Raw genomic sequence first — 24,538 nt, 5'->3', positions numbered from 1 at the left:
GAAATTTTGATGTTTTATTGTCGTGTTGTACATGAACCTTCAAACTAAAAATAAGCCCCTCGCCCTCTTCAGTTTGGCTATGTACACTGAGACCAGAACCTGCACAGCCTTTCCTGGGCTGAGTTCCTTACCAGTGACTATTGGTATACATTGCTCAACTAGTGATACTAAACAGTAATACAGCAACACACTGTCCCAATCACCCAAAGATATGACAGAGAATGTAGTTGTGCTGCACCTTCTCAAAAACCTTTGGCTTCCACTGCCATCACACTTCAGTTTGCTGCTGGCACAACTATAGCTTCTAAGGATATGGACAACAAAACAAAACTGGTTGCACAAAAAATATAATTCTTGTGGCCATGAAAACAAGTTTCTGATCAGCAACATCACAAGGCTTGCCAGCCATGAAATTCCCTGGGTTAAGGCTTATCTTTGAAAGATATTGCACTACACATGCACCAAATGTTACTATTCTGCGATGGAGAAAAGCCTCACAGTACGGCTTTCTTCATCCAATTATATTAGGGACATCTCCTCTAGCAGAGATGATTAAAAATAAATTTACTACTATATTCTCTAAAGGGACATTAATATTCCAGGCTTACCTTCTATGAAGAATGGAAATTCAAAGTTCTGAGAGAAAAGTCACAAACAGGTTCTCTTCTTGCCATAAATCTGAAGTGACTTAAATCTCCCAGCACTACAATCACCACCTCAAACTGAACTGTCAGACAAATACACACTGGTTAAGCTACAGACCATAACTTTTGGATGTATTGTACAATCTTTCAGATAAACTTTTTACTATAAATGGAATATTTTTAGTAAAAATGAGACAATTTGAACACAATATGAAAACTTAGTTAAATCTTAAACTGTCATAACTAAATATTTCTTATGACATATTGCTTTAAAATTTAAAAAAATACAACAGGTACAAGATGACAGCCCATTTAGATTTGCCTAATAACCTGAGGCACATATCCAACAACTGCTAGACTTAGCCGAACCCCAGATTTTTTACCTGGATGCTATTTCACTTCCCAGAAATGACCTCACACATTTGACAATTGCTGGACCCTGGATTTTGTCTGGGAAATCGAGGGTCGAGTGCATTTTTCAGAAATTCTGTGAAAAAAAATAGTTCTTTTGTTTGTCCAATGCAATGTGATCTTTGCCCAAATTCCTGTGATGAATGCGAGGCCACTGTATTACAGAGAGCTGTTCACTTGTGGCGTAGATTACTCAGGACAGAAGATTCTACATTAAAAATATATACTTAGCAATTAAAATTTTCTATAAACTTTCATTTTGAATATGAAACTAATCTCTTCAAATTCCCAATGTTTCATGTACAATGTAAGTGATATATACTTTCATACTTTGCTCCTATAATGATGTGTGTTATAAGTACTCCTAGTTCTGCTAAACAATTTAAATACTGCCTATCATAACAGAAGACACAAAAAAGTATCTCCAGACAAGGCTTCAACAAGCATGTTATTTATCCAGTCTTCTTTGAATGAATGCAGGTAAATAATAGGATCTGTGTATGTAATGCAAGAACAAGAAATGAAAAGTTTAAATTTAATTCTAGAAGTAAGTCCTCCAGGTGTACAATGGAGTCTCAGCCTTTCCTGTGAGAAGGCTGAAGGCTGGAAGTGTGCCACTGAGGATGCATTCATTAATCTTAACAAAAGAATGCCAATGAACATGAATGAACACAATAATTAGAACACATGTATATGTTTGTGGTGCATCAGTCATATTCCATCAACTGCTTACATGTTGTCATTTGCTTATACTCTAATCCACCAATTAACTTCCATCACCAATTGAAAATAAATTTTTCCAAACAGCACTTTGGGAGCATTCAAGACTACACAGCAGTCAATTTTCAAGCAGAATTATGACATTTAGAGGGAGACTTGTAAAGTTCAATGGCCTTGCTGTTGATTAAAAAATTAACATCCTATTTACAGGATAAACTGTAATAATTGAAAAACATCCTTGAAGTACCAAGGGGTAATATCTACACTCAACACCACTTGTCATGCATAGGGTTCTTGGGTGACAACAAGGGGGGGCCACACAGCCTAGGCTCTAGAATGTTACCCAGTCACTGCCCGAGCCTCCACTTGCTGGGTTACTGCAGGGAAAGGAAAACATAATCATTGAGTGTTTCATACACAAAGTTATGACCTAAAATCTATGAAAAATTAAGTATTAAATTGTAGGCACCATAAAGTAGATTTCTGTTAAAATTAATGGCACTGGACTTAATCTTGTCTGTCTATAATTCTGTCCAAACAGGAGTACAGAAGTAAGGCCTTGCATGCAGCAACACTTTACAAGTCAACCTATTAGCTTGCACCTGTTGTCCTTACATGGATATACACTAAACATAATTATAAAAACCTGGAAGACCAACAGACCTAAGCTATTGCTATAACTGCAAATATACATAAGGTTGGAAAGTATCATCATCATCATCATCATCATCATTTCATCGATGCCTGCTCCTAGGAGCTCACACCAGGGGATGGCCATGGCAGAAGAGCTTCCAACTTTATCCAGACACTCCCTCCTTGCCTGCTCAAAGTTTCTCAAAGATCTTTCCCTAACATACTCTTGCACCCTATCCCTCCATTTCACTGGAGGTCATCCTCTAGCATTCCCTCCCTCTATCTTACTCACATACACCCTTCTGGTCATCTTACTTTCCTCCATTCGCTCCATGTGGCCAAACCACTTTAAGGTCTGTCGCTTCACTTCTTCCACCACTCCACACTTCTTCCCTTCACCCCTGTGACACATTCCAAAATGCTTGTACACACTTTCATTACTCATTCCATCCATTCTACTCACACCACAAGCACTCCTCAAATAACTCATTTTCACTGCCTGCACTCTAGACCTCTGACTTTCATTCCAGGCCCACATTTCACTTGCATATGAGGGTTGGTACTATTATTGTATTTCTCAAATCCCCCTTTACTTCCATGCTCACACTTCTGCCATTCATGATTCGTCCCAAAGACCCTACCACCCTTCTTCCTTGCAATGCCCTTTCTCTTTTATCTCCTTCCATACCACCATGCTTACACATAACTGATCCAAGGTACTCATTGACCTCCCCCACTTCTTCACCATTCAAAATTATTTTGCATTCTTTTTCACATTCAATTCCCACTCTATATGGGCATACAAAATCTACAACCTCACTTCTACTTCCCTCACAAACCATCACTTTACTTTTGTTGACATTAACTTTCAGCTTTCTTCTATTACAGACACTATCATAAACAATGACCAAATTTTGTAGGTCACTTTCATTTTCTGCAATGAGCACCGTGTCATCAGCAAACAGTATCGAATTCAGTACCCGCTTACTTCCCTCATCAAACAGTCTTACTCCAACTTCTCCAACTTTGCCCTTCATTTCTCTAATGACACCATCCATATAAATATTGAATAACCTGGTGACATGACGCACCCTTGTCTTAAGCCCACTTTTATCTCAAAATGTTTACTTGTTTCTCCAGTAATTTTGACACATGCAAATGCATCCTCATAGAAAGACTTTATTGCACTAAGCAGTTTTCCTCCCACACCATAAATCTTTAAAACATCCCACAATGCAATCCAATCGACTCTGTCATAAGCTTTTTCCAAATCCATGAAGGCAGCGTATAGTTTCTTTCCTTTTGCTATTATTTTTTCTACTACCATCCTGAAGGCAAATATCTGATCCACACATCCCCTTCCCTTCCTGAAGCCTCCTTGCTCTTCACTGATTTTCTCTTCTGTAAGTCTTTGCACCCTCTCTATTATGACTTTTCCATATACCTTTCCGGGTATACTCAGGAGATTTATACCTCTATAGCTCCCACATTCCCCTCTCCTGCCCTTCCCTTGTAAACTGGGACAATGATGGCTTTCGTCCAGTCTGCTGGCACCCCCCCCCCCCCCTTTACCATGCTACTTCACATATCTTGACCATCCATTTAACAACTACATCTCCTCCACACTGCAACATTTCTGCTGTGATTCCATCAATTCCTGCTGCCTTTCCATTTTTTTATCTTTTTATTGCCTGATTTACTTCTTCATAGGTTATACTTCTTTCTTTATATACTCCTCCTCTACCTCTACTCAAAACTGCTGCTGTTACAGCTGCTGGACGTCCACCCTCAAAATTCATTAAGTTTTTGAAATATTCTCTCCATCTCTCTTTCACAGCTTCCCCGTCTTTCAACATCTTTCCATTCTCATCCATAACTTCATTTATTTTCCTTGAGGAGATATTTTCTGCATTTCTTTCGTTTTTTACTTCTTTCCAATATGATTTCCTGTTCCCTTTATGTTTTTCACTTAGTCTTTTTCCAAAGTCTTCATCAACTCTCTTCTTACTTTCTTTTATTGCTTGTTTTAATTTCATTTTGCATTCTCTATATTTCTTTTTCCTTTCCCTTTTTACTTGTTCAGCCACATTTTTTTCTTGAGTTTTCTTAAAAAGTTCCCTTTTCTCTTTTACTATCCTCCTTATCTCTTCTGTCCACCATGAATTTCCTTTTCATTTTTCATCTCTCACCACTTTCATCCCTAACACTTTTTTTTGTTGTAGTTACCATTATTTCTTTAAATGTTCAAAAACTTTTTCAATATTTGTATTATCTTTTACACTTTCCCATTTTTCACTTGAGGCCTCTGCCATTTCACAGTTATACTCATCTTTTATTTTTTTTTCCTGTAACTTTTCTATCTTCAGTATTTCCTTTTTTTACTTCACCTTTCTTTTCAAACACCCACTTTTCTTTCATTTGCCAGCACTGCAAGATGGTCAGATCCATCGAACATTCCTCTTACTACCTTTGCATCACAAATTTCTTTTCTAAGCCTTTCATCTACTGCCACATAATCAATCAATCCTTTTTGCTCATTATCTTCTCCCCTCCTCCATGTGTATCAGTGGATATTCTTGTGCTGAAAGAAGGTGTTCGCTAGGAACATTCCCCTCTCAGCACAGACATCCACCAGGCACTCTCCATTTTCATTCTTCCCAGGTATCCCCCATTTTCCCACCACATCTATCACACATTCATCACCCACTTTAGCATTCATATCTCCCATCATAATAAGTTTCCTTTCTTTCTCAAAACTCTTCAAACATGCATTCACTTCCTCCCAAAAAGCTTTCCTTTCTCTCAGTCCTTTTTTACTTTTCACATTTACTGGTGCATAAATACACACCCATGCATACTTTTCTAAACCTACTTTTCCTTTCACCCACACAATTCTTGATCCCTTCCAACCATAATCAGTCACACCATTCCACACTCTTTCAGACATCACAATAGCACATCCTTCCTTACTCCTGCCTCTAGACTTCTCATCTATCCCCGTCCGTACAACCCCCCCCCCCCAGGCACACCCTCCCACGTACCCTCTCTACCATCACTCACACCAGTTCCTCGAATATGTGTTTCGCTCACTCCCAACACATCCACCCTACCATTTACAAAATTTTCAATCATCACTCTCCTCTTTTCCTCACCACCTAAACCATTCACATTAATAGACACCAGTCTCATACATTCCTTTCTCTTCTGCCGCCCTCTGGCCATCGCTCCTGCCTCTAAAAACGCGATAAAAGTATTAGAGCCCACCAATGGGTGGCCAGTCCAATGTGGTGTTATGGAGACTTGCTCCTTGTCAAGGCTAAAAGGATTAAAACAAAGCAGCTGATGGTCACTGCCCCCCTTCCCGTTAGTTCTACCCCGCAGGGTATACTAACGGTGCGCACCACATGAAGGTGAGGATGGAGTAGGCTACCTTCCCAGTCAGAGGGTAGCCGTATTGCTCCTTTCCCAATACCCTAAACAAGGGAGCTCTACGCATAGGCAGCAAAGACGCACCTCGGATGAACCTCATTGATTATGATACTGCCACTGAGCAAAGCAGTAAAAGTATCGTAAAAGGTTGGAAAGTAAAACATAACAACCAATTAAGACTATATTTTGTACTGGCAGCTTGTTCGACTGAATCCCAAAACCTTCCCAGGACTGAAAGCTCACTTTAGAATAATCTCTTTAGTGGAGTATCGAATAGATGTTCCAGGTGCCTACCAGCAGAACCCTCCAAAGATTTGCCCCAGACCTGCTTCTTCAGGCAGGTGCCCTAATGGCATCCCCCTGGCCCTCCAAACATAAGATGAAGAACTAGGGATCCTCCCCCGGGAAAGTAGTTTATATGGGAAAAATGTCTGCATGGAGACTTGCTCGGAGGAGTCACTGGCTCTGTTCTAGGGCCAGTACTGACATCAATAATTTCATAACTAAATTTGTTGATAAGACAAAGATTGGTAACTCCTATCCTCTTAGACCAAGACAGGAAGGCCTCCAAGAAGATTTGTAAAGTTATTCAGCTTGATCTGATAATTGGGAGCTGACTTTTAACCCGTTCGTGGTCAACCACATCACCTGACGTGTTAATGTTGTCACTCCCTCTGGTCAACCACGTCATATGACGTTTTATTATTTTTTTTTTTTCCACATGAATGAAATACCTCTAGCGGTTTATAATTACGTTTATTGAAGTCTCAGGCATCTTTTCTCGAGTGATGACTTCATGCACGGCAGTTTTATTGGTTCAGAGCATGCTTATACAGTATGGCACGTAGATGTCGATTCGGCGCTCTCACTGATGAGCAAATTCAGCTTCATTTCAATGAAGAGGAGGGTGATACTGACAGTGAATATACAATAGATGATAGTGATAAAGATGAAGATTATGTTTTTCAAGAAAGTGAAGAAAGCCAATCAGCAAGTGGATCTGAATATTATCCAGCAGACACAGCAGCAGCTGACTACTCCTCAAACATATGCTCTAGACCATCACCTACTCAACTATCTTCTCCACCTCCTTCTACCTCTAGGTGATTATATCCACCACGTGGTGGCAGAACGAAGATGGCAAGACGTCGGAGTTCATCAAGTGAAGATGAAAGCAATGCGTCTCGTCCAAGAGTGACTCCCCCACCCGCCCGTGGTCTCACTCCAGCCAGACAGACGCCTTCCCGCCGATCCTGTAGATCATGTGTTATGCCACATTTCATTTTTATGTTTCCTGCTCAGAATTACTAGCCTATTTTGAGACTAATTGTGTTCTTATAGCCTAGTCATACACTATCATAAGAATGTAGTGTTGTACAAAAGGAAACAATTGTTATGCCACATTTCCTTTTTATGTTTCCCATTCATAATTACTATTTTGAGACTAGTTGTGTTCTTATAGGATACAATATCATAAGAATGTAGTGTTGTGCAAAAGAAAAACAATTGATAGAGGAGTTGAAAATAATATCTCGATGGTGAGATTACGTCTGGCAGCGCCGCGCCACAGATGCCAGTTAAATGCCGGGGGGGGCATTTAAAATAAGGTAAGGAGGAAATTTCCATGTTATTTTCTTTATGTGAAGATATTTTTGGGTTCATTAGGCCAAAAAAATTTGTTTTCCATTTTTCGTGACCAGGGGGAGTACACACATTGTAACATAGGTAACCATGAATGGGTTATTACAGATTAGGAAGGCCTCCAAGAAGATTTGTAAAGATATTCAGGTTGATCTGATAATTGGGAGCTGACTTTTAATACAAATAAGAGCCAGATTCTTCACATTGGAAGTAAAAATAGAAGTCTGAGCATAAAATGTGTGGCATGAAACTCAACAGTGTACATGTTTCAATCACACCCTCAAAATTGAGTCAAACCTTCCCAGATGTTCATTAAGGAATTAAATAAAGTGAACAACATTCAGCTTCATTAGTAGAAACTTATCATTTAACCTGTAAACTGCGATGGGATTGCGGCAAGAATACCCTGTGGTACAGCAATGATGAAAATATATTAAGGTTTAAGGATTACAAGAACACTGGCTTTAATATTTTAGGAAAAAAATAATGCATCTATTTCCAAAGTAGAGTCGTCAAAATTTTAGAATAGTCTACAATAGTTTACCTAGAAGAGTTTACATGCAGGGGACTCACCTTGCTGGCTGTGGCTTGGCAGGAGCACTGGCAAAATCTCCCCAGGACTCTCCACAGCCTGCAGCTGCTGGCTTACTGTCCGAGTGAGTGGGGGAATTGGATAGGTCTCCCAAGATATCGATATTGCTCCCTGAGCCAATCTTGGAGGCTGCCACTGGAGCTGGAGGAGGTGCCAGCTTCACCCCTCCAGGTGGAGGAGGCAGCAGGCCTCCACCAGCACTGCCAGCCTTGGGCTTGGGCCGATTGGTTCCCTCCTGACCCTCTTTTTTCTGAAAGATCAACATCACTTCAGAAAAAAAAGAAGAAAAAAAATTTCAAAGACAAATTTTCCACTGCAGAAAGCAATACACTTTAAGCTCCTCTGGGCTAAACTTACAAGTCCATCTTTTATAGGTAAAATTGTGGGTATACATGCATGGCTGTGATGCTCATCCCCATCTCATTGGCCCTGTGCTGTTTAAAACCCATTACCCTGGTACACAGGGCATCTAAAACATCTGAGTTACCACAGTTTACCTTCCTCAGATATCTATTCACTGACCAGCCCAATAGTAAGGATGGGCTGCACGCTGACTGCCCAAGGCGAGATTTGAACCCAGCCCCACACATCTGTAGCTAGGTGCACTAATCACTACACTACAGAGGCACAGACTATAGTGAGCAAACCTTATTGTTGGTACTCAGAAATTTGACTACAGTACATCCACGTGACTTGAAAACTCACAAACGTGATGGACATGGCCTAAGAATGTAAAGCATTAGTTTAGCAAACAGCTATGACAGGGAATTTTTGTTGATCAAGTTTTCAAAAGAAACACTTCCTATACTTTCATGCCTGAAATCCACTAAGAGTGTTATGAATTTCAATTCAAGAAAAAAATCGTCAATTTCATTATAATCAAGTCAAATGTCTTGTCTAATATAACAAGCACCAGTAATGCTGCAGTTACAGAGTGGAACAAAGTTGAATATAGTTCAATTTCCCAACACCAATCCCTCAAGTCTTTATATTTTTTCCCCTTGCTGCCCTTTCATGGATCTCAATAATAATAATAATAATAATAATAATAATAATAATAATAATAATAATAATAATAATAATAACAACAACAACTAGACGCATAGCACTCGGAGAGTGCACACCTCCACCAAAGATTGTCCTGAAAAATGGTCTGGGCATCGAATGTGATCCTATGCATCATATGGAAGCATTTATTTAAAAATTTGATGAAATTCTATTTTTTTGGAAACTTTGAACTTGGGTGAACTTTTCAAGGTCAAGGTCAAAGGTCAAAGCCAAGGCCATGCAAGGTGCGTCTTTCCATGAGCTAAAATATGATCCAAGTCTGAAGTCTCTACGATGATGAGAACCAAAGTTATGGCCAATCTGACGTTTTGTGCGACCTTTGACATAAAAAATTTAATGGGTTCTATTCTGGATGGACACGAAGCTTCCCTGAAAAATTGGTTGAGATATCCGCAAAATTGTGCACAGGAGACTGCTCACGAACAAACAAACAAATAAATAAATAAATAAACATACTGACCGGACCGAAAATATAACCTCCTCCCAACTTTGTTGACGGAGACAATAATAATAATAATAATAATAATAATAATAATAATAATATAATGTTCTTCATAATAAGATCTTTTGAACTGAACAGGACACATGAAGCAATTACAGAAATTCCCTACTTACAGTTATCTTCATGTTGATCTTGATAGTTTCTCCATCCTTGAAGCCAAGGTCCAGGTTGGGTTTTCCTTCTTCTTTCTCTTTTTCAGCTTCTTCTTCCTTCTTTACCCACTTGAAATGGTCTTGGAGTGCAACATTGAGGTCAAAGCTGTCTGATCGGTCACCAAATCCCACACCAATGAATGCTGCCCTCCCTGCAACATCACCAATGACTATAGGATGTAAGGACAACATTACTCAGCAGTTAGCCCATATAAAAAAGGTCTTAATCCTAAAAACAGAACAAAGAATAATAAAAAATACCTATTTCATCATACTAACATATCTCTACAAAAGTTGTAACAGAAAATTAACAATGGCTTTGCTCACCTCCTTCATCCTGTATCCTGAGAACAAAGTACCTCGAGGAGTCAGTCACGGCCTCTAAGGCCACTCCAGGGTACTTGTCGATGGGGCACTTGGCAAACAGCTCCCCCGTCACCTTGTCCTCCAGCTTGATGACGCACCCGTCACTGCGGTTCACCAGTCGCATCCGACCAGTCCAGTCAGGAGCCCCGAGGTTCCAGTCGGCAGCTCTGTAGCAAAGCAGTGACTTTTTTTAACCAATATTAAAGGTAAAGCACTACTGAATTCAGAGGTAGTGTTTACAATGTTAGTTCAGCTGATGATACAGGCAGATATTGGAAAGACACTCTCTAAGGGTCAAACTTTTTTTCCCAAAAGAACCAAACAAATTCAGTAAGATTTCTTTAACATGAAAGATTAATCATTATTAAGAAGCTGCATGATAAGTGAGGGACATTATCAGACCATCTACTATCAGGCAGAACACACCAACATACTTTATTTATAAGGGCATATCAAATCAACAGCTCAACTTGCTCGGGAGGATCGTCGGGGGTATAGGCTGCAAGTGAGTGAAGTGATACGGCCCTGGGCGTATGGTCCTCATGTAATGCAGGGAAAACTGAGAAATCAATAACCTGTAATAACTGATGTGTTGCTCGTGAATCAGGTGGTTACGAACTGCAAGACAGACAGACGAACCAGATGTGGAGCTGGTGGCGTGACTACACCTCAGCCGAAAGTGCCGAGTGATCATTAGTTAGTTTTTTTCACGGAGGAGGGACGAGCCAAATTTTTCACCAATATTAAGTAAGAGAACCAGTTGCTTCGGAACTCCATCTGAACTGGTGGAACAGGCCAGTTGTATGTTAACTAAACCACCGATAAATGCGTTCACTAGCCTCTGGCTAGCCCGCGGGCAGTGGGGGGAGGTGAGAAGCCGACGGTGTGAGCGAGTCTCCCTCACCCCACAGGTACGTTGAACCCAGCCCCTAGGGACCCAGCTTGTTAGTGTGTTATCTTGATACAATGTTAATGTTACTTGAGTTGAACTGACACACACCGCCTCAACCTCACCCCACAGGTACGTTGAACCCAGCTCCTAGGGACCCAGCTTGTTAGTGTGTTATCTTGATACAATGTTAATGTTACTTGAGTTGAATTGACACACACCGCCTCAACCTCACCCCACAGGTTCCCTAGCATACTGACTGAGCTGGTACCTCACTTGTTGTGTGCTACTATGTAGTACGTGAACATCCCCTTTTATGTGGGCTTATGATCACCCCTTTGGTATCTTAACCCCACATGAATACCTTGCCCCCATGATCATCTTTGTGAACACATATCGATTGGTGGTTGAAGGGAGACATTTTATGCACCATAGAAACTTGACTAGGGTAGTTTTGTTAGCTATGGCCAGGGCTAATCTATGTATATGTTATGAAATGTTCTGTGATGAGTATGCCCTACTGGTGATTGGAATGATGAGTTGTAATCAGTATTGTAAGGTAACTCGGTAAAAGCTCGCTACCATTACCAACAGAATGATGAACTGTAAATACTATTGTTACTTAACTTCAATAAGCTCGCTACCATTACCAACAGAATAATGAGTTGTCAATAATATTGTTACTTAACTTCAGTAAGCTCACTACCATTACCAACAGAATGTGAATAAACCTCATAATAATTTAACCTTATGTTGCGTAACCCTAGCAACTATGAAACGCACTGGATAGTAAAATAATAAAAACAGAGGATTGAAGCTGAAGGCAACACACTTATTAGTTAGATAGGTAGAATATTAAAAGGTGAAATGGTACTATTTCTTGAATATTTGTTAGGGGATACATGTGGCCCCTACATTAATGTTTACACTTAGTTTTTTTTTCAAATCTATATTCATATTATGTATGTCTATAGCAAGCACCTCTCCTGCAAACACAAAGAGTGTCAGGAACTTGCAGTATATATTTTTTCTCTTTCAATACAGAAGCCTGCAGTATATACTTTTTCTCCCTCAATACAGAAGGTATTTGATAGTGTTCAGTGGTTAGCTATTATACTTACTTCATTTGTGAAAGATTCAATTTGTAAAGAGAAAAGCTGAACTCAAAACTCCCTGGATTCATACTGCATGTATCCTGCTTTCATCAGTTTCAGAATTACAAAAGCTATGAATGATTGGAGAATCTAAGGATTTTTTCATATACCAAGTGGCCCTTGCACTTAAAAACTATTTACAAGTAGCTGGAGGATTTAACCTCTCCGGGGATATGTCCCCCCCTGCCCACCACTAACAGTCAGTTTAACTCCTGATCTGGGCTGGTTGAGCCTACAAGCTCTCCTCATAACACCTTAAACTCAACAAAAATAATAAAAATAAGTGAATGAATGAGTAAATAAATAAACTGATAAGTAAATGAATAAATAAATGAAAAAAAATATATATAGTATATAAAGTAAATATATAAATAAAAAGTATACGTCAGGGTGGAGCCTCACACTATGACCTCTATCTGGTTCTGGTGGGGGGGCTTGACCACACAGCAGCCTCCCTCAATGCATCTGCCTTCACATTCCTGCTAATCATGATCTTTACATTGCTGCCTGGAATCGTGCCAAATCTATTCTCCGACTGGCGACTTACCAAAAACTCTTTCATTAACAGAAAGTGCCACAACCTTGCTCTCTCTAATTCTTCTAGAGACTTCTGGCACCTTTTTTTTTTCTTTTTTTTTTTTTACGTTGTTGCCTATTGCGCCGGTAGGCATCTTCCCGGTGGGGCCTGATGGTCGGCCCAAGGCTTCTTCCAGGTGGGGCCTGATGGTCGGCCCAGCCCGTTCTGGCGCAGGCGAGTGTTTATAATGGCGCCATCTTGCATTGGCCAAAAATTTCTCCTCCAATTTCACTTCTTCATCTTTCCCTCCTCTCCTTAACCCTGATGGCAGCACTGCCATCACATCTATCTCTAAGGCTGAACTCTTCACTCAAACTTCCTCTAGAAACTCCATTCTGGACGATTCTGGGCATATTCCTCCTACTCATCCTCCCTCTGACTCCACTATGCCTGATAATAAGATTCATTAGGAATGATGTTTTCTATGCCCTCTCTGGCCTCAACCCTCAGAAGGCTTATGGGCCTGATAGAGTGCCTCCTATTGTCCTTAAAAACTATGCTTCCATGCTGACACCCTGCCTGGTCAAACTTTTTCATCTCTGCCATTCAACATCTACCTTTCCTTCCTGCTGGAAATATGCCTACATAGGCCTACAGCCTGTGCTTAAGAAGGGTGACTGCTCCAACCCCTTAAACTACTGTCCTATGGCTTTACTTTCCTGTCTTTCTAAAGCTTTTGAATCTATCCTTAACCGGAAGATTCATAAGAATCTATTCACTTCTGACCTTCTTTCTGATCGCCAATATAGGTTCCGCAAGGGTCATTCTACACGTGATCTCCTTGCCTTCTTAACTGACTCCTGGTCATCTTCTCTTAGCCGTTTCGGTGAAACTTTCTCAGTTGCGCTAGACATATTGAAAGCTTTTAATAAGAGTCTGGCATAACTTTTTGCTTTCTAAACTACCCTCCTATGGATTCTATCCCTCTCTCTGTACCTTTATCTCTAGTTTCCTTTATGACCGTTCTATCTCTGCTGTGGTAGATGGTCACTGTTCTTCCCCTAAACCTATCAATAGTAGTGTTCTGCAGGGCTCTGTCCTATCACCCACTCTCTTCCTGTTATTTATCAATGATCTTTCCAAAATTAACTGTCCTATCCACTCGTATGCAAATGACACTACTTTGCATTATTCAACTTCTTTCAGCAAAAGACCCTCTCAACAGGAATTACAAGACTCCAGACTGGAGGCCGCAGAACGCTTAACCTCCGACCTTCCTATCATTTCCGATTGGGGCAGAAGGAACCTTGTGTCCTTCAATGCCTCAAAAACTCAACATCTCCACCTATCAACTTGATGCAATCCTCCAAACACCTTTCCCCTTTTCTTCGACAACACTCAGCTATCACCTTCTTCTACATTAAATATCCTCGGTCTATCCTAAACTCAAAATCTTAACTGGAAACTTCACATCTCTTCTCTCACTAAATCAGCTTCCTCGAGGTTGGGCATTCTGTACCATCTCTGCCAGTTCTTTTCCCCTGCATAGTAGTTGCTATCCATATACAATGGTTGTCCATCCTCGTATGGAGTATGCACCTCATGTGTGGGGGGGGTTCCACTCACACAGCTCTTTAAGACAAAGTAGAGTCTAAGGCCCTTCGTCTCATCAACTTACAGACAGACAGTCTTCTACCTCTTAAATTTCATCGCCATGTTGTATCTCTTCCTATCTTCTATCGATAGTTTTACGCTGACTGCTCTTCTGAACTTGCTAACTGCATGCCTCCTCCCCTCCCACGGCCCCGCTGAACACAACTTTCTACTCAAGCTCATCCCTATACTGTCCAAATCCCTTATGCAAGAGTTAACCAGCATCTACACTCTTTCATCCCTCAAGCAGGTAAACTCTGGAACAATCTTCCTTCATATGTATTTCCTCCTGCCTATGACTTGAACTCTTTCAAGAGGAGAGTATCAGAACACCTCTCTTCCCGAAATTGACCTCTCTTTTGACCACTCCTCTTAACTCTTTTTATATGAGCAGTGATTTGCAGCCTTTTTTTCATTATTGTTTTCTTTTTTTTTTTTTGTTTTTTACCCTTGAGCAGTTTCCTTTACAGTAAAAAAAATAAATAAATAAATAAAAAATCAGGTGAGCCTGCCATCAAAGAAGGGAGCAAGAGAAAGCCTACAGAACCCCTGCATTCTAAAGGAGAAAGAGCCCCTAGCCCCTCTTTTTGTTTGGAGGGCTGCCTCGGGGAGAGGTGCAGATGTGGTGGCCACCCGCACACAAGGCCCATGGTTAACCTTCAGAGAGGGTTAAATGAGGTGGCATGCGAAGATGAGGCAATTAAAGATGAGAAAATGTAATGAGGAAAATGAAGTCAAGAAAAATGTGAAAGAAAACTAAGCTAAAAGAGGTAATTAAAAGATAAACTGAAGGTGGAAAACTGATAAAGATAAGAGAAAAATGGTACCGCCAGGCGTTGCCGAGTCTCGATAGCTGGCAGGTGCAGCAGCAGCTTCCGGGCCAAACAACCTTCTACATGACCCCGTAAAACCCTATCATTGCAATACACTCTGATAACAGTCAACACAGAAGTCACGGACACGCATGCAGCGAAGAAACAGGAATAAAGACACATAAATACCCATATGGTAATTCTTCGCAAGAAGTCTGCCTCCCCCTCCGCCACTCCAGTCCCCCCTACCCCCTAACACAAGCCTGGGGACCTGTGGGGAACCAGGGTTTGAGGGGGGGGGAAAGCAAAATCACTGAAAAATAGGCTTCCAAAATTTCCCTAGAAAAATCCCTAAATTAAGGAAAATTCCCTAGTCTCGAAAGTAGGGAAAATCCCAAACGCACACTCTTGTAATTTATTCCAATATAACCTAGCAGCCGCCGCGGCCGGTCTGTTGACGAGTGTCAGCCGTGTCATTAGGTAGATGCCCAGCATAGTGGCCACCGCCGCCCCACTCTGTCCCACGTTGCGTACCTGGGTAATTTTCGACGGCCCACACCGCATCTCGAATATATTTAAACTATTCCAACCGAATTTTATAACCTAACAGCTGACGGGGGGGTTTTGCCCCCCTCGACCCCCCCACATGTATGATGCGCAAGTAAAACTAGAGAAGTGCAACAGTATGTGTGACCTTGGAAAGGTTATTATTCTCGTGGGGGCAATATTGGAGACGTGTGCTTGTCACAGCTTGATGCGCCCACGAGGCGCCAAATAAGCGCATTCCATGTGACGTACACGTCCATTTCACTGTTCGAATATGGTGGATTGAAAGACAATATGTTTAGGAAACTTTCCTCAAAGTTTCGCGACTAAGGATTTTTCCCAGGTAATTGTGGAGATTCACTATGCGCCTCCAAAATACGATATTATGCCTCCATATTATACTTAAGGGATGAAATACATGTCCCTTAACCATAATACGAAGGCAGGAAAACTTAAAAGTAAAGAAAAAGTGGTAAAGGTAGTGAAAAGGCATATTATACATAAGCGTGCTGTTTTGGTGCCGGCGCCGGTGGCAGCATTGCCAACGATCCGGTTAGCAATGGTACGCTAGGTTAGCGATGGTACGTTTAGTTAGCGATTAGCCCATGCATGTGAGACAGGTCCACCATGCGTGGTTATTTTTTCTTTTTTTTTCTTTTTAGAACACGCACCTTTACCCAAAGGGTTTTGTGAAGGTTTGGGCCGGGTATAGTATTAGTAAAGGTGAGTGTTCTAAAAAAAAAAAAAAAAAAAACACGCATGGTGGACCTGGTCTCGCATGCGTGGGCTAAGTGCTAACTAAACGTACCATCGCTAACCTAGTGTACCATTGCTAACTGGATCGTTGGCAACACTGCCACTGCCGCCAACACCAAAACAGCGCACGTATGTATAATATGCCTTTTCACTACCTTTACCACTTTTTCTTTACTTTTAAGTTTTTCCGCCTTCATATTATGGTTAAGAGACATGTATTTCGTCCCTTAACCTGTACAGTGTTTAGTACGTACATATACGTACCTCTTAGGGAAGTGTTTAGTACGTATATATACGCAAGCTCTTTTGAGGGCTTATACGCCCTTTATTTTTGTTTGTGTATGTAACATTGTTCATTGACAGTAAAGAGGAATAATTTGACAAGTCTTCGTATTTTTAAATGGATGTTAAAGGGCCTTTCTGTACATTTGTCCGCATTCCAACAAAAATCATTATACAAGAAGAAAAGTTACTTTCTTCTAGGTAATTACTCCTTTATTCTATAATCAGTAAGGCATGTGGAATTGTAAATTATGGTTCAGAGTAATCGGAAATGAAAACTTATTGTCGGAAGCTTCACAGTGTTTTGTTGAACTTTGTGAACTACGGTTGTAGTACAGATGGCCTTGAAGCGAGCGGTGCTGCCTGATGCGCATCCAATCATTTTCTTGTACTTACAATTCCTGTTTATTTTTTTAGGTTTCTGTGATGTAAAGAAGTACTTATACATTACTCACGCTTTAGGGTAGTGAGAAGTGTTTATAATGGAAAGAATATAGGCTCTAAAAAAATTTAAAGATAAATTTCCCTTTCCTGATATGACATCGTCAGCTCTGAGATGGAGAAAAATAAGACAACGAACAATCTAGGGTTCCATTCCTCGCATATAAATAATATATATATCAAATAATTTGTATTTTTTTTTTACATTTTAAGGGGCAAATAAAATAAAAATACGAAAAAAGTGCAACCTGGCATGACCCCTATCGATGACAAAAGACGACACTGTACGGGTTAAGTATAATATGGAGGCATAATATCGTATTTTGGAGGCGCGTAGTGAATCTCCACAATTACCTTTTCCCGATTTTAAGGAAATTTTGGAGGCCCATATTTCAGTCAATTTGCCTTCTCATATCCACAACCCAGATTCCCCATTGGTTCCCAGGCTCTCAATATAACGATCTCTAGGCGGTTGAGTGTTAAGTGTACAGCGCATCCAATATGACATACCCGTGTCACTTTGCATATGGTGGTATTCAAAGGAGTTGGTTTGGGTTATTTGACGGCGCAATATCGCGCGAGGTGCCTCCTGAGGGATACCAATAAAGAGGCTAAATAATCAGTTAACACTTTCTGACAGGTGAAGTAGATTGATTTGAGGAGACTAAAGAAGAGTTGAGTGTCAGTGTATCCATTCAGAATGGTGGCCCGGGGGAAGACTGGCTGCTCCTGTGCTACGTGGCAGCACGATACACCCCGCGTAGTAATACATCATGAGTATAATCGTTTAAAATTATAAAATACAAATATTTGTGCCATTATTTGCTTAAATGTAGAGAAGAAAATAGCATAGAACTCGTGACGGCTGTTTTATGTCCAAAATCGTAATGATCCATGTGTATTCTGGATATTACTGACTTAGGAACTAGTTTGTATGGTGCACTGCAAGGCAGCAATGAGGCTGAGTCTGTCTATAGAGCCTCGAGTGAAACAATAACAATGGACTTAGAAAATCGAAGCCACCCTACACAGCACATCACATTTTCGGAGCTATTACATCCATATCAGACTCATCCCCCAAAAGATTTATAGATATATGGCAAGGCCATAGTGTGTTCTACATAATATGCCAGTTTCGTTATTGCACGTGACATGGATGAATTATATAGAATTACCCAATTTTCTCCCACCCTGAAGGACTCTTGTAGATTCATGGAGTCATGGGGAAATAAATACACTTACAAGGCAATAATTTTTCTGTCAGCAACGCTCCCCTGCACAGGCCAATAATAAAATAAAGTTTATTCAGGAGGTCTATGTCTGTTTCTCCCATCCTGAAGGACTCTTGTTGACTCATGGGAAAATAAACACATACAAGGCCATCATGTTTCCCGTCAGCAACGCCCCCCAGCACAGGCCAGTAATAAAGTACGCTCTGGAGATCTATGTCAATTTTCTGTCAATAATCTCCCACCCTGAAGGACTCTCGTTGACTCAAGGGAAAATAAAGACACATACAAGGCCATCATGTTTCCCGTCAGCAACGCCCCCCAGCAGAGGCCAATAATAAAGTAAAGTTTATTCAGGAGGTCAATGTCAGTTTCTCCCACCCTGAAGGACTCTCGTGGACTCAAGGGAAAATAAAGACACATACAAGGCCATCATGTTTCCCGTCAGCAACGCCCCCCAGCACAGGCCAGTAATAAAGTGCGCTCTGGAGATCTATGTCAATTTTCTGTCAATAATCTCCCACCCTGAAGGACTCTCGTGGACTCAAGAGGAAATAAACAGACGTACAAGGCCATCATGTTCCCGTCAGCAACGCCCCCCAGCACCGCCAAGCACCACCTTCAGAGCATCTTCGCCGTGGCCGCGGGAGGATGCCGTGGGTCAGTACCTGTAGCCCCTGTTGGAGGAGCGGGGAGGTATCCTGTAGACAAACACCTCGGGCTTCACCAGTAAGACACTCTCGTAGTCGTCCATTGTGCCTGCTGGAGTCTGCACAGCTGGACACTCACGCTTCTTCTTCTTCCTTTGACCCCTGTCGCTTTGTATCGTTCCGTCCGTAGCTCCTCCTCCTCCTCCTCCTCTTCATCCTCTTCTGTCTATTCACACACTTTGCATTACTATATCTTTATCTTTTCTCACTAGTGGCTAAAGTGAACTCTATTGCACTCCCACTCTTCTTTTGCCCCGTATCGCTTTTTTAATCATGTATCGGATGTCCGCGCATCCGCATCCGCATCCTCGAAACATCCGCATAATTTTTCGCATCCGCATCCACACCCGCATCCACAGTTTTCAAAAATTAAACATGCGCATCTTCATCCGCATTTGTGATGAATTAATATCCGCATCCGGACCACACACAGACAGGATGTGGCGGATATATTTTACACATCACAGAATCACAGACTCAGAGTGCGGAGTGCAGACTAAGGAGTACGTAGCTTGCGAAGTTGAAGAAAATTAATTAATGTTTTTTTTACAGTAGAGGAAACAGTTCAAGGGCAAAAAAAAAAAAGGGGGAAACAATAATGAAAAAAAAAGCCCGCTACTCACTGCTCCTACAAGAGTCAAGAAGAGTGGCCAAAAGATAGGTCAGTTTCGGGAGGAGAGGTGTCCTGATACCCTTCTCCTGAAAGAGTTCAAGTCGTAGGCAGGAGGAAATACAGATGAAGGAAGATTGGTCCAGAGTTTACCAGCGTGAGGAATGAAAGAGTGAAGATGCTGGTTAACTCGTGCGTAAGGGATTTGGACAGTAAAGGCCGGGATGAGCTTGAATAGAAAGTCGTGTGCGGCGAGGCCGCGGGAGGGAAGGGGAGGCATGCAGTTAACAAGTTCAGAAGAGCAGTCAGCGTGAAAATATCGCAGAAGGCCCGGGGTTAACCTTCGGAGGGCTCTGCGTGTGGGCTCCTGGAACGTCCGGAGCCTCCCTGACGATGATCAACTGCCTTACTTGGCAAATGAGCTCAGAGGGCTGAGAGTGGACATAAAGTGGCCCTCTCTGAGACGAGGAGGCCTGACAGTTGCGAGATTAGTAAAGGGTAGTACACCTTCTACTGGTCCGGCATGAGCAATATGGCTTCCATGTCAAGGGGGTAGCTATGGGCATCTCCAGCCAACTGCTGCCATTTGTGGTTGAGGTTGCTTCGGTTGATGAGCATATAATGCGAGTGAGGCTGAAGCACACACTGGACTTCATGTCTCTTGTTGTAGTGTACGCTCCTACCAAGATGCGTGAAACTGAAGAGAAGATGTTCTACGCCAAACTCGACTCCGTATTAGACCAGTGCCTTCCCCGGGACACACTCATTGTCCTGGGCGACTTCAGTGCTACTACTGGCACTGATGGGGTTGGCTACGAGCAATGTGTTGGTCCCCATGGTTCTGGTTCCAGGAGCTTCAACAGCTCTTTCCTCCTGAATTTTGCAAAATCCAGAAGGTTGAGAATTGCGGGTTCCTGGTACCAGAGACCAGAACTGCACCACTGGACTTGGTATAGCGATGCCGGAGGGGTAGCTAAGGAGATTGATCACATCCTCGTAAGTACTCGTTGGAGGATCCTTCAGAACTGCAGGGTTTACCGGAGTGTTGAGTTCTTTGAAACTGACCATAGGCTTGTTGTTGCAACAGTCAAGCTTCATGTCAGGTCAAAAAGAATCTCGAGATGCAACAATACTGTGTTCCATCTCGAGAGGCTGAAGGATTTGGCATGTGCCCCGCAGTATGCAGTGACAGTCTCAGATCGATGTGCTCAGCACCCTGGAGGCCCCAGTAGAATTGTGGGGGATACCTTCAAACGTGAGACTCTGCGAGCTGCCGAGAAGTGCACTGGAGAGCACCCGAGATCTAGGAGTGGCTTTGCCTCGGTGGAGACGCTGGAGAATATTCAGGAGAGTCGCACAGACTGCCAGATTTGCTGGGAATCGGGACCAATACAGGACTCTGTCGCGTAGGACTAAAACTCTCCTGAGGAGACACAAGGAGAGGTATGTCAGGGGTCTCGCCGAGGAAGTCAGGGGCCATTTAAATGCGAATGACCCCCGACCTACTTACCGAGCCCTGAAGAAGCTCCGCTCCAAATCTCCCTCTCAGGTGAGTGCTATCCGAACAACTGACGGCTACCTCGTGTCGGACATGGATGGACAGAGGGCTCGTAGGGCTGAGTACTTTGAGCAGCTGTACATGGCGGACCCTCCACATGGGCAGTTTCCAGTTACTGGGTTGTAGGTGGCTGATGCTGATTCACCCATTGACGAAAGCCCACCCTCTCTGGTTGACGTCAGAGAGGCTGTGACAAAGTTGAGGAGTGGAAAGGCACCTGTCACCTGGAGGAAAGGGAACGTGAGGACAAGGAAGAAGTCAAAGAAAGGGAGGAGGAACGGAAGGGGAGAAAGAAAGGGAAGTAAGAGATAGGCGAAGGAAAGGAAGGGAGGAGGAAGGGAAGGATGATGAGTACAAATATATATTGTTATGCTCCACTTGTCCACCCCTCACACAGGCAGACAGGTGCTCTCCCAATTACTTAAACTGGGCTCGCTATGGAAAACACAGTGCTCCCACGAGGCGGACAGCAGACACAAAGACACTCCGGCGGACACACTCGCACACACCCACAGAGCACACAGCGAGGCACAATTAAATACAGGGCGGACTTTCTTGGGGTTTACCAAGCAATAGAACGTTGTACAATCCTTATAAGTCCAAGGGGGAGGCAGTCAAGGCACAAATCACAGGCGATTAAGTCCTAAGGCACAGAGCACAGGCGAGCGCGTCCTTTGTCTTCTCTCCGTCTCCACTCTTCCTCGCCGCATGGCGTCCCTCTCCAGCCCGCCCCCTCAACGGGGCCGCAGGGAACCCTCATTACGTCACGTGGCGCCAATTACAATTTAAACTAAGCTAAGCCTTGGCGTAACACTACCCCCCCCTTAAGCGCAGGCGACCCGCCTCGCCAACTTAACAAAACAAATAAAACATAACTGGGGAACTAAACAAATCATTCTGTATCAAAATCTGTAAGCCATCCTGGCCTCCTCCTCTCACGTCTTGGTCGTCGCGGTGGAGGTGAGGGCGAGGAGAGGCAGCAGGCTGGTCCAGGTCACCAGCAGAGCCGGCCTCCAGGTCGGCGTCTCCACCTGCCTCCTCCTCCACATCATCCGCGACCTCGACGTCCACCGGGTCAAGTTCTGCCCGGTCCTCCTCGTCACTACTGGGGTAGTCAGGGTCCTCCTCAGCGCCAGTACCCCAGGAGTAACGGCCCGGCCCATGGTAGCGCCAGAGCCGGTCAACGTGGACGTCTGTTGAGCGTTTGCGGCAGCTCCTGATGCGGTAGGTGACTGCGGACTGGACAGCAATCACCTTGTTGGGCCCCTCCCAGGGACTCTGCTGATTCGGTGATAACCCTTTCTTCCGGCGAGGTTATGCAGCCACACTCTGTCACCCACCGCATACTTCACGTCCCGCATGCGGCGATCGTAGTAGTCCTTCATCGCCTGGCCTGCCACTCTGAGCTTGCCGCGCACCTGGTGATGGACCTCGACCAGGTTCTCCTGCAGCGCGGCAGCGAAGCCAGAGGTGACAGTCGGCAGGCCCACGTCCGGCAGCCGCCCGTCGCCAGATCCACGGGGAGTCTGAGCTCGCGGCCAAACATAAGACGTGCGGGTGTATAGTCAGTGGCCTCGTGCACAGCGGACCGGTACGCCATCAGCATTGCGGGCAACTTGACGTCCCAGTCCTCCTGGTTTGCCCCGCAATACTTGGCCAACTGCTGTGCGAGTGTCCGGTTGAACCGCTCCACCATCCCGTCCGACTGCGGGTGGAGTGGCGTCGTTCGGGTCTTCCGCACTCCCAGCAAGTCGCAGCACTCACGGAACACACGGGACTCGAACTCACGGCCCTGGTCTGAGTGCAGTTCTGACGGCACACCGAACCGGGTGAAGCACTCGTTTACTAGGACACTCGCCACTGTTTCAGCCTCGTGGTTCGGGAGCGCATACGCCTCAGGCCACTTCGTGAAGTAGTCCATCACGACGCATACGAAACGATTGCCCCGGGGCGTCATGGGCAGCGGGCCAGCAATATCTACAGCAACCCGCTCCATTGGCGCCCCCACGCTGTACAACTGAAGCGGAGCCCGATTCCGGCGGGGCCCTTTTCGCACTACAAACGTCACAGGCCCGACACCACTCGGAAACGTCGTTCCGCATACCGACCCAGTAGAAGCGCTGGCGGAGACGTTTAAGGGTCTTTTTCTCGCCCAAGTGGCCACTAGTAACACCGGCGTGCAACTCCCGTAACACCTCAGCACGCTTTGCACGGGGTACCACCACTACCCAGGCGTCTCTGCCCTCCGCCTAACACCTCCCAGCGCTTTAGCACTCCCCACCGGTCCAACCGCAGCGTCTCCCACTGGTCGACGAGGCACTTAGTGGCAGGACTCTCCGCCGACACGTCCTCCCACCGGGGTCGCTCCCCGCTGGCCCTGAGCCAACGCACTACAGGAGCAAGAGCGGGTCTGCGCGCTGTGCCTCACGCCACCGGTCGTTGCCTTCAGTGGCGTTGGCAGGCACTGTTAAGCGTCGGCAAACAGGGTCAGGGTCCCGACGCGCCTGGTGTGAGTAGCTTGCCTCACACGGGCTCTGACTCACGGCGTCAGGTCCTTCAGGGACGGAATGTGAGCTACCTGCCTCACACGGGCGTCGAGTCACAGGGTCGGGTCCTTGCTAGCACAGTGAGAGCAACCTGCCTCACACGGGCGCCGGCTCAAACTATCGGCGTTGCTGTGCACACGACCCGGGCGGTGAACAATCCGGTAGTTGAACTGCTCGAGCCTTCCCAACCACCTCGCCAGCTGACCCTCCGGCGCCTTCAGTGTTTTCAACCACTGCAGGGCAGCGTGGTCGGTCCGGACGGTGAACTCAGCGCCGTAGAGGTACGGCTGGAAGTGCTCGAGACTTTACTACTGCCAGCAGCTCCTTCCTGGTCACGCAGTAGTTGCGTTCAGGCCTACTGAACTTGGCGCTGTAGTAGGCCACCACGTGCTCCCTTCCATCCTTCACCTGCGACAAGACAGCCCCGATGCCCTCCGCACTGGCGTCGGTGTCAAGCAGGTAAGGAGCTTCGGGTTGGTACGGCAGGACCGGCGCCTCCACTAGGCCCTCTTCAGGCCGTCGAACGCAGCCTGGCTCGCCTCGTCCCACTCGAAAGGCACTCCTTTACGAGTGAGGCGGTGTAGGGCGCCGCGATGGTGGCGAAGTCCTGCACGAAGCGACGGTAGTAGGTGCACAGACCCAAGTAGCTCCTGACCTCAGCTACGTTAGTGGGCCGA

The 24,538-nt window shown here is 44.2% G+C and overlaps 1 protein-coding gene across 3 annotated transcripts; it reads right to left on the bottom strand.

Moving 5' to 3' along the window:
• On the bottom strand, positions 1-19,309 carry LOC127001803 (NECAP-like protein CG9132). Of its 3 annotated transcripts, none has more exons than XM_050867003.1 (5): positions 19,106-19,306; positions 10,120-10,325; positions 9,754-9,962; positions 8,052-8,320; positions 1-2,152 (listed from the first exon to the last, which is right to left on the bottom strand). In XM_050867003.1, exons 1-5 carry the CDS (start codon positions 19,189-19,191, stop codon positions 2,107-2,109), a joined length of 816 nt encoding a protein of 271 aa, XP_050722960.1. In that variant the 5' UTR covers positions 19,192-19,306; the 3' UTR covers positions 1-2,106. The 3 variants fall into 3 exon arrangements, with proteins under 3 accessions (XP_050722960.1, XP_050722962.1, XP_050722961.1); XM_050867005.1 differs by having other exon boundaries at positions 9,754-9,944; positions 19,106-19,304; XM_050867004.1 differs by lacking the exon at positions 1-2,152 and adding an exon at positions 5,459-7,090 and having other exon boundaries at positions 19,106-19,309.
• Positions 19,310-24,538: the final 5,229 nt, after the last annotated feature.

This window comes from Eriocheir sinensis, chromosome 21 (genome assembly GCF_024679095.1).
Source record: "Eriocheir sinensis breed Jianghai 21 chromosome 21, ASM2467909v1, whole genome shotgun sequence".
Classification (NCBI taxonomy): domain Eukaryota; kingdom Metazoa; phylum Arthropoda; class Malacostraca; order Decapoda; family Varunidae; genus Eriocheir; species Eriocheir sinensis.
The sequence above is the reverse complement of the archived record's forward strand: the minus strand, read 5'-3'. Positions and strand labels throughout refer to the sequence as shown.

Excerpts from the sequence above, each read along its gene's own strand:
- LOC127001803 (XM_050867003.1), bottom strand. The coding sequence starts at position 19,191 with ATGGACGACTACGAGAGTGTCTTACTGGTGAAGCCCGAGGTGTTTGTC. Across the intron at positions 10,326-19,105 it reads TCCTCCAACAGGGGCTACAG|AGCTGCCGACTGGAACCTCG; the intron begins GTACTGACCCAC and ends GCTTTGCTACAG. Across the intron at positions 9,963-10,119 it reads CAGGATACAGGATGAAGGAG|TCATTGGTGATGTTGCAGGG; the intron begins GTGAGCAAAGCC and ends TACATCCTATAG.